General features: G+C 37.8%; 1 protein-coding gene across 1 annotated transcript; it reads right to left on the bottom strand.

The window, feature by feature from the left end:
- Positions 1–1,572: 1,572 nt before the first annotated feature.
- LOC139890128 (uncharacterized) lies at positions 1,573–4,500 on the bottom strand. The gene is made up of 5 exons (XM_071873028.1): positions 4,207–4,500; positions 3,073–3,882; positions 2,383–2,580; positions 2,003–2,205; positions 1,573–1,888 (listed from the first exon to the last, which is right to left on the bottom strand). Exons 1-5 carry the CDS (start codon positions 4,498–4,500, stop codon positions 1,573–1,575), a joined length of 1,821 nt encoding a protein of 606 aa, XP_071729129.1.
- Between the last annotated feature and the right edge of the window lie 14,954 nt (positions 4,501–19,454).

Below are 19,454 nucleotides of genomic sequence, written 5' to 3'. Positions count from 1 at the left end.
AACATTTACCAACTTTCACCCTAGAATTCGATGATCACGTTAAATTAATTACTTTAACATCTTTCAATGTTAGATTTTGATCACAAAGTCAGTCCTCATTTAAGATCGCACGATGTTTCAGGTAGAACAATTGAGCACAAATATATTAACGATGTCCTCTTATCACATCAATGTACTTTCAATTTGATTGAACAGAACCATCTCACGATGTTTCTAGCAACCCTGTCAGCCATGAGCTTCTACCTTGAACTTATACTTTTCGTTTCAGATAACATTGTTTATCTCAAATTTATTGCATACCTTGAAAAGACGCATACCGGTCGCTATAAACCCCATACTTAAACGGAAATCGTATGATGTATGATGTTGGATGGATGGTAGTGATATATATTTGAGTGATGGAACACTAAGGTATCCTCCAGACGATATTCCCTGCTATCCAGGTCAATAGGTACAATCCCATATCACAGAATGATTTAAGTTCTCTATATCTGAAGATCTGATATATATCTCCCCCTCGGATGTAGATAATTAAATCATCCAAACCGTTTTCGCATGGAAATATCTTATTTGAATCCTTCAAACTTGTTCAATTCTTGATCCATGATTCTCCTACAATAATATGGTGCATCGATTTATTTACAACTGGAGTAACAAACCATAAGCCACACACATATATTTTATTTTTTTTTGGATTTTCTTATGTTTCAATTATCTCCATGCTAGATTACAAAATATAAACAAAATAAATAAAAGAAATACAACTATTCATGATGATGCACCATTGTCTTTTGACGTTTGAAGTCTGTGCACAGAAAATCAATCTTCTGATGTTGAAGTCCATAACCCAATTACGTTGCTTTGTTCAAATCAATCTATGTCTGCGATACTGAATTGCACTTCTCAACCCAGCTAGAGAGAACACCTCCCTTTGGATACCCGACATGTATGTTGTTGACTTTCGGTCCAAGCAATAAAGGTAAATAGAAACAAGTATGCTTCCTAGAAAAAGTATGCTCACCTTGGGGACTCATAAAATTATCCTTTTCTACCAAGTATAAGTCGTAGTAGGGGAGACCTCAACCGTCTGTTGAGTTTCTGAACAACCATTTCTCAGTACATATTCAGTGATAAGTAGGTGACTACCCTCAACCGCTGTAAATCTTTTAATGATTTCCTCTTCGTGATATTTACGCGTTGTTATTGTGATCATCTCTATCCAGAATTATGTCAATAAAGGTTACCAATATACTATCAATCATCCTCTATACATGTCAGTTCAGTATAGCAATCACTTCCCCACACATAGAACAAGCAACTCATTTTCCGAATTTTTAATTTTTTTATGGGTTTTTCAAGTATTCAACTTTTTATTTGATTTTCTGGTTTTAAAATTTTTATGGCTTTTTGATTTTATCTGTACAAAAACACAAAAACAAAATAAAAACACAAACTAGCATGAAATACCATCAGAAAACAAATATCTATCATGCAAACGAAAATTAAACATGCAAATGACCTACTAACTAATATGCAAAAAATACACATACTATACAGGCAGTTCTAAGGCATTCACAACTCAGTCTCTTTGGGAGGCTCCTCTGTGTTAGAAGCCTCAGTGTCAGGAACTACATCAGTTAGAAACTTAATTCTGATTTCTTTTAACAAGAACTCAAAGCGTGGTTTATCAAAAGCTTTAGTGAAAAGATCAGCCCGTTGGGTCGTAGTGTCTATCTGCACAACATCTATCAACTTTTTATCATAGCAATCTCTATTGAAATTGTATTTAATCCCTATATGTTTCGTTTTAGAATGATTTACGATATTTTTAGTGTCAGCTATAGCAGCAGTATTATCAACATAAATAGGAGTGTTAGTAATATGCAAACTGTAGTCACGTAGCTGCTGTTGAATCCAGATAACCTGTGATGTACAGCTGGCCGCGGTAATATATTCTGCTTCACAAGTGGACTGTGCCACTGCTGTCTGCTTCTTACACTACCAAGTAACTAGCTTGCTACCAAGGAATTGACAACCTCCTGATGTTGACTTGAAATCTTTCTTGCCGCCGCCATAGTCGGAATCACTATACGCTGTGAGATCAAACCCATCCTCACACGGATACCATAACCCTGATCTCGGTGTATCCTTCAAATACCTCAAAATCTTCTTAACCACAAACATATGATGAACATTAGGATTTGCCTGATAACGAGCACACAAGCAAACCGTAAACATAATATCTGGTCGAGAAGCTGTTAGATACATTAAAGAACCTATCATCGCCCTGTATAACATAGGATCCACTGGAGCACCCTCACAATCAGGTGAGATCCCATGATTCACTGACAAAGGAGTCTTAGCTGGTCTTTCTTCTTCCACTTGAAATCTCTTCAGAATATCAGCAACATACTTGGTCTGATGCAAGAAAATGCCTTTATCTGTCTGAGCTACCTGCAAACCTAATAAAAACTTTATAATTCCCATAGAACTCATTTTAAACTTCCATTGCATGACCTTCTCAAATTCATCAACCATTCCCTGATCCATTGACCCAAAGATGATGTCATCAACATAAACCTGCACTAACATAAGATGTTGTCCCTTTTTCTTGATGAAAAGTGTCTGATCAATGACACCTCTGCTAAAACCGTTCTCAAGCATATAATTGGACAAAGTGGCATACCACGCTCTAGGAGCTTTGTGAAGACCATAAAGTGCCTTTTCAAGTTGATAAACCTTTTCTGGGAAATGAGGATCTTCGAAACCAGGTGGTTGCTCAACATAAACCTTCTCGTTAATCTCTCCATACAAAAATGCGCTTTTAACATCTATCTGAAAAACTTTAAATCCCATGAAGGACGCAAATGCCAGGAAAATTCTAATTGCCTCCAGTCTAGCTACCGGAGCAAAAACCTCATCATAGTCAATCTCAGGGATTTGTTGATATCCCTTTACCACCAACCTAGCTTTGTTTCTGATAACAATACCCTGTTCATCCTTCTTATTCTTCAAAACCCATCGAAGACCATAGGGTTCACAACCATGTGGTGGATTGACTAGTCTCTAAACCTTTAAATGCTTAAACTGTAACAGTTCTTCTTGCATTGCACTGACCCACTCATCAAAATTCAGTGCCTCATATGCATCTTTAGGTTCAATTTGACACACATAGTATGAGTGAGCATGCACAAATACTCTCCCTGTCTTGTTCAACGAGGAATAGAAAGCTGTTACCACATTTGTACTTTCTGAATCAACATCTTCAGCTACTGATTGACTCTCACTTACCACAGGAACATCAGATATAGTAGGAACTTCAGACGTAGATGCTTCATTAGTCGTGGCATGAGGAATGCCAACATGAGGAATGCCCCTCGTATATACGTAATAATCATATAAAAATTTTGGAGGCATAATCACATGGTTTGACCTTCGTACTCCTCCTGCTTCAGTTGGCTGTTCAGTCCCTGTTACAATTGGAGGTTGATTGTAAAGAGGATTTAAATGTTCTTCGGTCAACCGTGCACTATTAACATCCTCGTCTTCCTCTGAATCACTATCTTCATCTGTCTCATATACCATTTCCACATTTGGATCAGCATTAGAGTGGTCACTCTGGGTACTTTGCCGCGGACTCTGAATCGGACTCTGATGAATACTTTGAGTCTGGACCTGAGTCAGGCTAGGACTTGAGATTACATTCTCTGTGGAATTATGAGAATCATACAACATCTGAGTTAGTATCTCGTCGTCTGTAGCCTCCGGTTGAAAGTTAAAAGAGTTAAACAGTTTATCATATTCAAATTGCCATGTGAATCCTTTACTAACACGAGCTGGAGCGTTACGCTGAATATCAACCTCGAAACGTTCTTCAACACACTTAGATTCAGTATTGTACACTCACTTATTTGGATTCTCATAACCCAAGAAAATACCAGAGATAACCTTTGAATTAAATTTTCCTCCCGTGTCTCGTACCAGAATAGTACAAGGAGAACCAAAGGGTTCAAAATGTTTAATGTTAGGCTTTCTCTTGTGCAACAATTCATAACACGTCTTACCATGTCTCTTCACCACTAGAACTCTGTTCATCACATAACACGCTGTGCTCACGGCTTCTCCTCAGAAAACAATAGGCAAACATGCATTAGCTAGCATAGTTCTTGCGGTTTCAATTAACGTCCTATTCTTTCTTTTAGCTACCCCATTTGACTGAGCTGTATAACTAGGACTGAACTGTTGTTGTATCCCCTTTTCATTACAAAATAGCAGCATGTTGTTATTCTTGAACTCCGTACCATTATCGGTACAAATCTTTCTAACCTTCAATTTATACAAACTTTCAAGCTTCAGAATCAAGACTTTAATGTGCTCGAAAGTATCTGATTTATGCTTCAGCATCACAACCCAAGAGAAATGTGAATACTCATCTGTAACCACCAAGCAATATGACTCTCCAGTGATAGTCTTGCAATTAATTGGACCAAAGAGATCCATATGCAACAACTCTAAAGGAATATTAACAGAATGATGATTCTTGGTAGCATGAGACTTCTTTGTTTATTTCCCTTTCTTACACAGAAGACACCCTTCAGGAATATGAAAACTCTTAAGATTGACACCATCCACTAGTCCATTGTGAACTAAATTATTCATCTTCCTTAGACTCAGATGACCCATACGCTTGTGCCAAATAATAGACTCCTGTTCAGTAGCTTTCGAAACAAAAGCCTGATGGCCTGTAGCTGCTTTAACATGAGCCTTTCGCATATCCAGAATATAGAGATCTTTACATCTTGGAGCAGTCATTAGAATCATGTCTTCCGGAATTACAAATTCTTTTCTCAAGATATAACACAATTTGTCATCAAAAGCAACCGTATACTTTTTGTCAGCAACTTGTGAAACTGAAAGCAAATTGTTCGATATTTTCTCCACAAAATTGACTTCATCAAAGCTGACATTCTCGTTGGCAATCACCCATTGCGCAGTAATAAAACCTCATTCACTTCTTGCAAAAGAAACTGGTCCTCCATCCACTGTTTTCACATTAGAAAGAAGAGACAAGTTCTCTGTCATGTGCTTGGACGCCCCACTATCAACAATCCATGTAGTGCAGTGAGGATTGTAGGCGACCTATACATTAACATAAGGATATTAGTTAGAAAGGGCCACCCATGCTCGAATGGCAGTGGGTTTCCCATCGACGCCAACCACTGGCAATTCCACCCATTGTCCCTTAGATCCGGAAGGACCTTCAGAATTTTGGACACCTTTCACTTCTGATTTACATTTCCAAATAACATTTTTAGGTAATGGTTTCCTGTAATAGTCATTTGTTTGGAAAACTTTTGTTCCAGTTGATTTCACAGAAGTAGATTTAAACACAGGTGAAGATTATCTTCTATCGAAAGTACGTTTAGGACTAAGATCAATCTTCCTGTGTGGTGTCTGTCGAATGGATTTGCAATTCATAGCCCTGTGTCCCAACATCCCACAATTAAAATAATTAACATTATCAAAATCATTAGCATTAAACAATTGATGCCTAGAAGGTGAAAACTGTCTCCTCGGGGGTGTCATCTGTTGCCTAGCTGGGGGGGGGGGGGGGGGGTGACGATACTTTTTGTTTAACAGCTTGTCGACGATTAGGTGGAACATATTTCGTTACGATTCCTGAATTGGAACTCTCACCTTTTGGTGGATGTTCAGCTTTAGGGTCAACAACCTGAGAATTCAAAGTACTACTATCCTTAACAAACTTAACAGGGGTGAGCTGAGTGTTTTTCTTCCTAGATTGTTTCAGTTTTCTAACACTCCTTTTCTCAATCTTCTGACTCTCACTCCTATTTGCCTCATTCTTTGGATTCTTCAAAATAGTACTGGGCTTATTCACAACTACAAAAGGTTTCCCGTCCTTTTCGGTGTCGACATCAGTGTCGGACTCCGTATAATAAACAACATCTAATGGCTTCTTACCCTCACCATTCTCACTTTTACACTCAACAGGATTTTTCTCAGGCTTACCATACTTCAGTTCTACAACCGAATCCCTACTCTTCTCAACAGGTTTATTTACAAACTCTCTCAAAAGCGATGGTGCAACCTGATTATAGCATATCCCTTGGTTTTTAGGATGTTTCAAAGTTTGTGTCACGTATGACATTCTCTGCCAATTATCAATCCTAGCCTTTTCTGACTTATATTTTAACTTGTAAGAATCTTTTTCTGCCTTAAGTGCTTCTATCTGGCTTAAATACAGGTGAATCACTTTCTCATCATCTACAATAGTTGAGTTTAAATGACTTACCTGATTCTCTAAGGACTTAATAACATCAACATACTCTTTCTGCTTATTAAGGTAGTAGAGAGCATCATCATAGTTCTTCCTATTTGTCTGATTTTCAATATCCAAATTCTTAAGTTCAAGTCTAAGTTTAGGATAAGTTTCACAAGTAGCAGGTATCTCATTAAGTTTAGAGATCACACATTCAAGTCTAGCTATTTCCTGTTCAAGGTCAGTGCATTTTAAACAAAAAGAATTTGAATCATTACATACCTTGTCATTGCTGGATGTGTTAGCCATGAACACGTAATCTTTTCTACCGACCTGCGAATCTGTATCTGATTCTGACTTTGACTCTGAACTTGTACTGTCTGAATAATCAGCATCATAACCTTCTTTTCCCTCAACTTTTGCAGGACTATCCGAACTTGTCACCGTGACTACCTTCTCATCAGTACCTTCAACATCACCCTTGATCAAATGTGCAAGTTCTTTTCTAAACCAGGTACCTGTATGACAACTCATTCCTGAGGATTCATCATCATCTGAGAAGTTAGTTGCGAATTCAATATCAGACAAATCCTTGGCTTTGCGGAACTTATCATCCAACCTATCACTAATTCTCTTCCTAAGATACATCTTCATTACTGCTTCAACCCTTTTCATTCGTACGTCACATTTACATGCGTAGCATGTGCAAGCTGGATCATCTTTACTGACACAACCAGTATTTCTTCTGATAACCCTTTCTTCTTCTATTTCAGCTTCACTCTTACCAACAAAAACCACGTTAGCCTTTTCAGTATCAACTGAGATCGACCAATCACACACTTCATCAGCATAAGTAGTAGTCAAAGCTTTGGATTGACCACTAGAAGTTGCTTCCTTGTTCACTGTCGGACCAGCATGTCCAGGAGTCACCTCAATTGAAGTATTATGAAAAGGATTATGAAAACCAGGCTTAGGTGGTCTTGTGTATGTCCTCTTGAAATGACCAAGCTCGTCACAATTATGGCATCTCACTTTGGACATATCAAAACCAAACTTAGTATTGCGGTTCAAACTCAAAGTACTTTGACCTGTTCTTTTCAAATACTTTCTAGCACGTCTCACCACACTGCCCATAGCATACAGGATGCCATTCTCTCAATCTCATCCTCATCGATCTGATCATAGTCCTCATTCTTCAGATGACCATTAATTATCTGCCCGCTTATCATATCATTGTAAGAGTTAATCACGATAGATGCTAAAGCCATATCCTCCTGAATCAATTCTAGAGGCCTTTTCTTGATATTTTCTGTCTTGATCACTGGTAATTGATTCTGCTGTAGAATGCCATAATCAATCAGTTTTGCAGTTGACTTCGGTGCTTGAGATTTGGCATTGAAATAACCAGAATCTGATACTGGAGCCGAGGTCTATGATGCATTGGTGGAAATGTAAGCTGTTTGCAAAGGAGCATGATTTCCCTAAGATGACCCAATAATGGACGAACCAGCTACTGTACCAAGTCTCTTCCTCTTTGCTTCAACCTGAATATCCTTTTCCATCAACTTGGATGTAAAAGCCGTCAAGGTTAACGTACGACCTGATGCAATGTACCTGTTCCGAATCTTTTCAATTTCATTGTCCAATTTCTTAGGAAGACCATCTTTCAAAACTCTAACTACTTTCTCATCAGATAAATCTATTCCATAATCTGCCATTTCAGCAACCAGTAGACGATATCTCTTCAAAGTTTGTCCAAGAGACTCGGAAGGAAGAGCAGCAAAACACTCTCCATTCATCTTTGAGAACCTTACCCTTAGTGGCATGGTAAGTGGCTGTTCCTTCTGTGGTTGATTGAAGAGCAAGCCAAAGGGTATACGAGATCTTGTTTCCATTCTTGAACTGTTAGAAAATCTCCTTAGACAGTGCCTAAGTAAGTTGAGTGTAGCACTTACACTCCAAGTTATACTGTTCACGCTCAGCAGGATTGAACTGAGCGGTCTCTTTAGGTTCACCGTCCGCCCCATTTGGCCATGCGAATTCAGTCTCAATAAACTCCCATAGTCTAGAGTCTATACCATTCAAATATATCACAAAACGCGCCTTCCAGTCCAAAAAGTCCTTTAGGTTGTCAAGCTTGGGAACCTTATTGGAAGTTCCAGACTCATTCTCGGAAAGTATTAATTTGTGAAATCCTGGTGAAATCACTAAAGCACTGAGTTCATTAGCCACTTGTTCATTAGTGTCCGATATTTTAATTAATTATGTGAGAATTAAATGTAAATTAAGTTTCTGATTTAAAAGACACTCGGTCGATTGTCTGAGACCCACGGTCGATTGTATAAGTCACACGGTCAAGTGTATTGGTCACACGGTCGATTGTCTGAAAAAATGGGCAGCACTTCGTTACAAACTTAAACGTTGGTATTACTACTCACACGGCTGACTGTCTCACTCCCACAGTCGATTGTCTTACTCACACGGTCGAGTGACAATATTCACACGGCCGACTGACTTAAGAATCTCACACGGCTTAAATGATACACACACGGTCGGTTAACTATTTCACTCGGTCGATCGAAGGACTCACACGGTCGATTGTCAAGACACACACGGCCGAGTGTGTTCTTGACAGATACAGGTCGACTTTTAGGGTTTTCTAGACAAAAAATCGATTTTTCAATCGATTTTCAATGAAAAGCTCTAAACCAGAACGTGGAACACAACTGTAATGACTCCAGAAACACTTTTTAACATAGAAAACACAAACTATAACGTAAGAAAAAGGATTAATCGTTTAAAACAAAAATAACACCAAAAACACAAACTTTTTGACCCAAAAACGATTTAGATCAAGCAAACCAGAGACTCCAGCTCTGATACCACTTTGTAGATGAAGATTTACGAATCTTAGGTCGCTAGCTAACAATCCTGGAGGCGGAATACACTAGAATTGGGTTAAACCGATATATGGGTCGTATCGGAATCGATTAGATCAAACCTAGAGTGTATACTAGATTAGATCGATACCTAAACGAAGTATTTCGGTGGTATAAGGTGTTAGGGTTCTGGAGAAACGAAAACCAGTCGACTAAAGTAATTGGAATGTGCAATCCTACAAAGGAGAAACAAACCCGTCTATATACTAGGTATCAGACACACTCGGTCGAGTGTGTCTCTCAGTCAGTCGAGTGTGTGGACACACTCGGTCGACTGTGTACGTTTATTGACATATTGATCATTTAAATAATAAAGCACACACAAACTTAAACGTAATCAATAGTCACACGTAATAGTTATTACATAACCAAATGTATTAAACATCGAAATAATCTACGGCTGGGATTCATGCACCAACAGGTATCTTATTGTACGTTTTTTTATTAATGAAAAATGTTTTTGTGAATTAGTTGCATGTTATGGCATGATTAATAACTAATTAATACGGAGTACTATCTTTAATATTTGATTTAACATATTTGGTATGATTTTGATGTAAATTAATGGAAGGTGATCCTACATTCCTACAACACTATTTTTAGTCAAAATTATCAAATGAGTTTTAATAAAATGTTTTATGTACAGCTAAAAATTGTGATATACTCCGCATGAATCATCTATACTAAATAAAATAGTTTGGTACATACATATATATATATGAGAAATTGAGAAATATAATATACACTTTCAAACTATATACACTTTTTTCAAAAAAAAAAAAAAAAAAAAAAAAAAAAAAAAAACAATGCACATCATTCGTTAAACCAGCACTTTAGTCGACCACAATTTTAAGGTGGTTGACTACCGTTTTTTTTGACTTGATCGACCACTTCAATAAGATGGTCGAGTACATAGTAGACCAAGCATCAAGTTAATTTTGATCGAACACTTCAATAAGATGGTCGACTACATGGTAAAACATTGTAATATATAATGCGGTCTATCATACATAGTCGACCATAATATTTTATAAACTTTTTTGATTTTAGAAGTAAAGGTGTGTACCATTTACCCAAAAATAAAAGTAAATGTGTGTAGGAATTAAAAACGGTGTAGTTAATTTATAGGGTTGAAATCAGTGGCGACTTTAGGTGAAGACCCGCGGAGTCATGTGACACTACTAGTTTTTCAAAATTTATCATAAAATTATTATTTTTATATATAAGATATCACTAAATATAATAATAGGACCTCATAAATTTTTAGAGATTATAATTTAATAGTTTGAACTACTAAATTATTTGAAATTAGCTCACTTTTTTTTTTTAAAGGCAATGCATTAATATAAACTCAAGCAACTGTAAAAAAGTGTTGGTGCTCAAGGATACAGACACCAAACATAGTCTCGAAGCTAAAATATAGTGATGAAAAGAAATGAAGAGATACTAAGCTAGTATCTAAACAATTTCCAAGTTATACACGATTACATATCAATGCTTTTTGGATTATGAAGCCAATCGAACCACTCAATCTTTTTTGTTTTGCAACGCCTCGCGATCCACTCATAACTTTTGACTTGAATTTCGTTTAAGGCAACCGGAAGATTCCAACTTTTATTTTTGAAAACCTTTTGATTCCGATTTTTCCAGATTAGATAGCCACACGTCCACTCCACCGCTTGCCAAATCTTTGCACCTAAGACCGATGTTTGAAAAGGGGAGATCCCGTTGAATGCGTCTCCAATATTGAAAACATTACCAACCCGAGAATCCTACCAATCATGAACCTTAGACCAAACATCTTGAACGTCCTTGCAAAGGAAAAGCGAATGATCAACCATTTCAATACCGTCATCACATAACGGGCATCTAACAGAATGAAGATCAATCCCGCATTTCTCGAGCTCCGACAATACGGGCAATCTCCTTCTCTTAGCCCTCCACACGAATACCTCGACTTTCTTGGGGACCATTAATGTTTCAAACGAATTACTCGGTGGTGTAGAAAGCTTTGATGCTACCCAATCAGAGAGTATTTTAGTACAAAAGATACCATTACCATGTAGATTCCAATTCCACGAGTCACACTTGTTAATGTCAATTGCCACCGAGTTTAACAGATTGCATAATTCAATCAGCTCCTGTTCCGTTCTCCTACTCGGACTTCTCGACCAATTCCACGAACCCACACACCTCGAACCATCCCAACCCACTCGAACCACCCCAACCCACCCGTTCATGAACCGAGACCTGCGGATCAGATTCAAGAAGAAATAATCTCTTGAATCTAATCATAAGTGGAATGTCAGACAACCACTTATCAGCCCAGAACGAGGTTTGCTTTCCATCACCAATTTTTCTAACAAAAGAGTCTTTGAAAAGTACACCATTCGAGTCAATGTAGTCACCTACCTTAACAACATTTAACCAAGTAGAATTAGAAGAAAAAGAGTGGGTGTGACCCCACGAATCAATTAAACCCGATTCCCCATAAATGCTTTTGATAACTTTAATCCACAAAGAGTTGGTTTCGGTTTTGAACCTCCACCAGCATTTTCCGATTAAAGCTAGATTTTTGCTTTTTAGACAACCCAAATTTAACCCACCCTCCGCGAAAGGACGAATGACATCCTCCCACTTTACCCAAGCAATTTTTGACCCACTCCCCGACCCGCCCCAAAAAAATTTACGTCTTACACTCTCGAGTTTTTTGATCACGCACGGCGGGGCACGGAAGAGCGATAAGTAGTGCAAAGGCAAACTATTAAGAACCGACTTAACGAGGGTCATACGTCCACCATAAGGCATCGAACATGATTTCCTATCCACCAATCTTTTCTCAAATTTGTCGATCACCGGTTTCCAACTACTAAGTTTGTTCATTTTGGCCCCAATTGGAATCCCGAGATAAGTACATGGAAACGAGCCAATATTGCAACCGCATAATCTAGCCATCTCCTCGACATCACTCGCCTCCACTCCAACACCACAAAGGCTGCTTTTAGAATAATTAATTTTTAATCCAGATGTTAACTCAAAACATTTTAAAAGTTTTAAGAGATTCACAATGTTATCCGAACTCCACTTCCCGAAAAACACGGTGTCGTCCGCGTATTGAAGATGAGAGATATGGATTCTGTCTGCACTGATCTCGACTCCAGAGAACAAGCTGTTTCTAACCGCAGATTTAGTTAGCCAATTTAGCCCTTCAGCTACAAGAATAAATAAAAAAGGCTACAATGGGTCACCTTGACGAACACCCCTTCCAAAATTGAATTCTTTTGTAGGCGATCCGTTAACTAAAACTGAGACAGAAGCCGAATTAAGACAAGAGAGAATCCACTTTCTCCACTTTTCCCCGAACCCCATGATCACCATTATTTCCATCAAAAACTCCCAACTCAAATAGTCAAACGCCTTCTCGAAGTCGACTTTAAAGATCATGCTTTTCAGTCTTTTATGTTTTAAGAACTTAAGCGTTTCATTTGCGATTAAGGCCCCATCAATAATGTTCCTACCCTTGATAAGCACACTTTGCTCGTCACCTACAAGTTTTGAAACCACTTTCCTAAGCCGATTAGATAGTAGTTTAGCGATGATCTTATAGTAACTACCGATCAAACTAATTGGTCGGTAATCGTTTAGACTTAAAGAGTCGGATTTTTTTGGAACGAGAGTGATAAAGGACGCGTTGCACCCCGACGAAATAATGCCCTTTAACAAGAATTCTCTGATTGCAACCGTGACATCCTCTTGCACAATATTCCAAATTTTTTTATAAAATCTCATGCTGAAGCCGTCGGGACCGGGGGCTTTTGTGCTCCCACAATTTTTTATCGCTTCCCAAATTTCAGAATCACTAAATGGTTGCTCAAGATTAGCTGAATCCGAGGATGAAAGTCTATCAGCATCAGCAGCGAAAAAAGGCCACGAATCAGTCGGGGGATCAACTGAATTTGGGCCAGCCCGCTGGGAAAAATTAGCAGGCCAAGAAGGGAGAGTGGGCCTGTTGCAATTTTTGGTGGAGAAGATATTCTTAAAATGATTGAAAAATTGTAAGTTTGACCTCTACCGGGTTCTTGGACCAGACCCCATTTATGTTAAGTCCGCGGAGGTTGGTTTTGTTATATCTTCTTCGGATAGAAGAGTGGAAATACTTTGAATTCTCGTAGCCTTCTAAGACCCGCCGTATCCGCGCTTTTTGTTTTAGGATGTTTGATTTCACATTCTCTTTCTCTACCCATTTTCTTCTACATTCTAGCCATTCCGCACGTTCATCTTGATTTAAATGACCAGATTCGGCTTTGAGTTCCCAATTTGTTGCCTTCATTTTAAGATTACTAATTTCCTCATCAAGACCGTCAAATGTTTTAGCACTCCAATCCTTCAAAGCCCATTTAACATTCTTGAGTCTATCCCTAAAAATGCAATCCTTTTTTGAACCTCTCACCGGCTTCTCCCACGCCTCACGAATGATACAATCTACTCCCTCATTGTTGAACCATACATCGAAAACTTTAAACGGTTTCGGACCATAGTTGACAATTGTGTCCCTAAGAAGTAGAGGACAATGGTCCGAGAGTCTCCTATCAAGCGCAATGATTGAAAGATCATCCCAAATATGCATGAAGTTATCCGAAACAAGAAATCTATCAATTTTACTCAACTTAATACTGTCATCACTTATCCTTGAGAACTTCTTCCCGCTAATAGGGATTTCGACAAGGTTGTTTCTCAAAATAAAATCATTGAAGCGATCAGCCCGCCTTTGAATAAACTGTCAATTTATCCTATCCGAACGATCTCTAACCTTATTAAAATCACCGCATAACAACCAAGCCGAATTAATACTCCTCGTCAGTCTTTCCAAGGAATTCCACATAATATCCTTACCAATATCTTCGTGAGGACCATAGACATTAATAATGACTGATTCGTGACCTGAAGGTTTCCACTTGCCCCTGACAGCTAAAAAGAATTAACTTCCAACAGCATCAATTGCATCAAAACTAGTTGTATCCCAAATTAATAGCATCTCACCCGAATATCCCACAGCTTCTTTTTGAATAAACCTGAGATCATTGTTACCCCACAACCTTTGAACCCACTGATCCTCAACAATACAGCACTTTGTTTCTTGGAACGCCGCAATACAAGGTCTTTCTCTAACAAGTATACTATTTACCCACCCGAATTTACCCTCAACCGCAAACCCCCGAACATTCAAAGACAGAATCTTCATAATCAATACTAATTAAACTAGGAAAGGGGAAAAGAGCATACTATGGATTAGAGGATGGCCACCTCAATCCGATTTGTTCCCCGTAGTTTCTTAAATCGTCACTGTTAATAGAAGTGTTGGCCGCCGTATCTTTTACACATGATGCCTTCTTGTTCCTTAAGGATTTCCTAGGTTTCAATTTTAAACGGTTCCCACACGATTTGCACTTAAAGACCACAGACCCATCACACTTGTGACCAGTTCTAGCTAGGTTTTTGAAGCGCATAATCCTTGACGAAGCTCTGCAATTCCCCATAGATTTCCAGTAGCATTCACTGCAATTTGAGATATCAGTCGATTGCGAAGTGAGATTGGAAGAAGCAGCAGGATGTTTATCTTTTTGCCTCGATCTAGATTTATTAGGATTAATTGACTGGGTTGTGTTTCCATTATTGGACTTCAAGTTAGGCCCATCTTGTGGTGGAATAGATCCATTATCTTGTGATCCACCATGAATTGGGCTCGATTCTAAATTGGGCTGACGAAGTGAATGTCCAGTGGACTCAATATTTGATTGGCACTTATTATTAACTCCCAAATTGACAATATTATCCTTCTCAATATCCGTTACCCTGCAATTAATTTTTTTGGGACTAGGGCATTGGTTGTCTCGCGGCTCTTCGGTTTCTGCCACATAATCATCATTGTTATTTTCAAATAGATCCCCAATTCCAAAACATCCAGACTGTTCATCTTCAAGGTTATTCACCTTCTGATTTCCTACTTCTTCCATTTTTTTCCGGCACCATACCATCATCAGACTCATCGTCTTCATTGGATTCCAGATTCTGGAAAACGTCGTCGAACAGGCCAAATTCACCATCAGAATGATTGTAATACCCCGTCAAAATCCACTAATGGCGTATTAACTATGGTCTCAATGCTTGGCTTGACTTCTACATAACAGCAGTGTTCTACAGCGGAAGCAACTAATACCTGAGATAAAACATGCAAAACGGATCAACATAAAGTTTAGTGAATCTACAGGATTGAGTAAATAGTTCTCGTATGTTTCATAAAACAGTTTCCATAAATCATTTGTCGAAAATCATTTCTCAAAATCGTTTATCAGAATAAACCGCTAAGGTTTAATCTCAAAAGTTTGCATATAGCAAATGCTAAGTAATAAACTGTTTGTAAGATGTCAAGTTTCAACTGTGAGTGACATCAAAAAGTTCTTTTCGTTTCATCTGTTTGTAGACATTAACATGTCCAGTTTCAAGTTTGTAAACATCATCTTTAAGTAACATTCGTCGTAAGTTAGGCCACGAGATTTCTGAAAGCTTCGTAATAATATACACTTATCATGAGCACTTGATTATAAAGCTTTAACCTTTGCGTAGGCTGAGCCCACATCTTTAGTTTACCCTATCCTGGCGATACACCGAACAAGTGTACGAGTAACAACTATATAAGCACATGTATAACGTTGCGGTGAGGTTTTTTAAACCTAACGGTACCGTCCCTATAAAGTCGAGCTTACAAAGTAACTAATATAATCAAGCTAAGGGATTTTTGATCTGAACTCATATGTATATTCTTGGTAAGTTACTCGTGCCTAATATATAATATAGTTGTAAAAACAGTTTAAGAAATAGTTTCAAAAGCAGCATGTATCTCATCCCAAAAATGTTGATGAAAAAGGGACTGTAGACTCACCTTAGCAAAAGCACTTGAATATCTTAGCAAACCGTACTGTAGTAGAACAATCTCGACCGAATAACGCAACCTAACCATGTAAGTCATCTTAAGTATACACATATAGGTCAAACCATGTCAACCCATAGTGTACGCAAAGTCCTAGTGCTCAGACTGACTCAACAAACAAGTAAAAGTCAACTAATCCAAGCAAGCCAACAAAAGTCAACCAAAGTCAACCCTAAAGTCAACTCGGTCAAAGTGGTCAACTAAAGTCAAACATCTCATTAGGTCATACAAACATGATCAATAAGTCAAACTAGGTCAAGTATCAATTTACAAGTCATAATTAAGCATATTGCACTTTTGCACCTTAAAGCATGCCTTAGAAATTCGTACGTCGTAGAAAGATCCAACTATAGCTCATAGCACATAAATCATTAAATAATGAACAACTCCAGATCATAACTACACTTAAAATCAATTCCAAAAAGTATAGACAAAGCCTCATACGATAAATAAAAGTCTAATATCAGAAAGGGTCAATTCATAGTTCATTACAGCAATTTCTGCCCGCACGTCAGTTTTTAAACATTTTTCATAAAATATAGAGAATATATTTTGATGAACGGACAATTGGAGTCATCTAAAAACATCTAAAAGTTTTAGTAATAAAATAATCAGAAACATTGCTTTAGCCAATTTGTACAATTTTGCAAACCTTTATAGACTCGTCAGTTTTTAATCATCAACTAGACACATCACTTAGATGAGCACATATCGCTTGGTAAATCATGTTTTTGCAAGTTCACATACAAATGAAATATGTCAAGGAACCCTTAGACTAACATATTCCAAAAGTTAAAAGTCTCAATCAACTCCTAGTTCACTCTAGCAATTTTTATGTAACTTTGAAAAACGATTCAGCTCACTTTAAAAACCAAATCTTCGTTTTGACATAACGGGGGCATTACATAACCTTTTGACGCAAATCTTAAGTTTAAATTGCATAAATTTTCACAAGGAATACATTAGTACACTTTATATAAACTAAAACACAAAGCATGCAACTCAGAAAATTCGGATTACATGTGAAACCCTAACGAAACTTCGATTAATCATAACTTAAGCATCCGGTAACGAAATCATGCAAATCCAAAGTCCAAATTTATTAATTTTTCGAGATCTATACATCTAGATAAATTATATGATCAGTACATAAACTCACATAATCAGATTCATAACAATCAAATTCGGTTTTCATAACAAAGACAACAATCGAGCAAATTAACGATTAACGACAACTCTAAACGTAATCAATTGAGCACTAGACTCTTGTACACCATGTAATTGAACAAAAATCAGATCTAATAAGATTAGGGTTAGTGTTTATTCCTCTAGAGAACAATTAACTTATATCAACGCGTAGAGGACGATAAAAGCAACAACGTTCGTGTTGATTGCAAGAGCAAACGAGCAAAATTGATGGGGATTATGTGTATGATGATGATCGACGATGGGAGAGGCAAGGGGAGCTACAAATTTTCGTGGCTCTAGGGTATGGATAATGAATGAATGTATTTTTCTAAGTTAGGGCTCATAAGGATTAGGTTTAGGGCCTTAAACACAAGCTTGGGCCAAATTAAAAGACCAAAAGGGTGGGCTTATGGGAATTTCGACCAAAGGGCTGTAAGAGGGAGTCCATGGGTTCTAAAATGTTGCTAGATAAATTCCCTAAGTGTATCCACTAAGTGTTGTTAGCCGTAAACGCAAACCGGATTGATAAACGTTAATTTCTCGCGTTCTTAATCTTTATAAATTCTAACAAATTGAAAGTATGTTTAAAACATAATAGTTACATAAAAATTATTAAAAGTGAAATATCATTCGTTTCGTTATTTTCATGTACGCGTGTGGTCCGTTTCGAGTGCCGTTAACCGTACCGGATCTCCGGAACGTTAACTAGTCGTTAAAATGCATCCCACCAAGTTTAATTCATTAAATATATAATAAATTAAATATGTCAATAATTATTAGAAATAATTATTTCATCGTTTTTCTGAGTTCCGTAAACTGGAAAGCTTTCTAGGCGATTATCTTAATCGTGTCATTTTCTAGGTATTTCGTAATCCGAAACAAGTTCATCAATTAATATAAACATATTAACTCAAGTAATCCACTAGAATCAAGTATGCATTTAAATCCATTAAACACATAAAATTCTAAGTAATCACCGTTAAATACTTAACGGACAAGTAACTATAGTAACGGAAAAAGTCGGGTTGTTACATTACCCACCGGTTATGAAAAATTTCATCCCGAAATTTTAGTGTACGTCCGCTGTAGTTGTCTCCTAGGGAGACAGTTGCGGATACTTCAGTTTCATTTGATCTTCACGCTCCCACGTGAATTTTGGTCCTCTACGGGCGTTCCTCCGATCTTTTACAATCGGTATATTACTCTGCTTTATACGTTTGACCTTACAGTCCGTAATTTCAATAGGTTCCTCTACGAAATGAAGTCAACTATCAACTTGTATCTCATCCAAAGGAATTATCAAACTTCCGTCCGATGAGCATTTCTTCAAGTTAGAAACGCGAAAAGTGTGGTGAATCTCGCTAGCTTCTTGCGATAGTTTCAATATGTACGCTACCAGTCTAATTCTTTCGGTAATCTCAAATGGTCCAATATATCTCGGACTTAGCTTGCCTCTTTTACCAAAACACACTACACCCTTCCAGGGTGATACCTTGAGCATAACCTTATCTCCAACCTGAAACTCTAAATCTCGCCTTCTAACGTCGGCGTAACTCTTACGACGACTTCGTGCTGTTTTCAGTTTCTCTTGTATCTGCGCAATCTTCTCGGTTGTTTCATGTATGATCTAAGGACCAGTCAATTGACTATCTCCTAACGCAGTCCAACATACGGGTGATCTGCACTTCCTGCCATAAAGTGCTTCAAAAGGTGATGCCTTTATACTAGCGTGATAACTATCGTTATATGAAAATTCTACTAACGGTAGATGTCTATCCCATCCATTTCCGACATCAATAACACATGCCCTTAACATGTCTTCTAGTGTTTGGATGGTTCTCTCGCTTTGACCATCTGTTTGCGGGTGACATGCTGTACTCATATCTAAACGAGTTCCCATTGCCTCTTGCAGTGCTTGCTAGAATCTAGTTGTAAATCTGCTGTCTCTGTCAGAAATAATGGACATCAGCACTCCATGTTGAGAAACCACTTCCTTTAGGTAAACTTATGCCAACTTCTCCATCTTATCCGTTTCCCTAATCGGTAGAAAATGAGCAGA

The sequence above is a fragment of the Rutidosis leptorrhynchoides genome, chromosome 1 (assembly GCF_046630445.1).
Source record: "Rutidosis leptorrhynchoides isolate AG116_Rl617_1_P2 chromosome 1, CSIRO_AGI_Rlap_v1, whole genome shotgun sequence".
Classification (NCBI taxonomy): Eukaryota; Viridiplantae; Streptophyta; class Magnoliopsida; order Asterales; family Asteraceae; genus Rutidosis; species Rutidosis leptorrhynchoides.
Note: the sequence above shows the minus strand (reverse complement) of the source record. Positions and strands in the feature narration are given on the sequence as shown.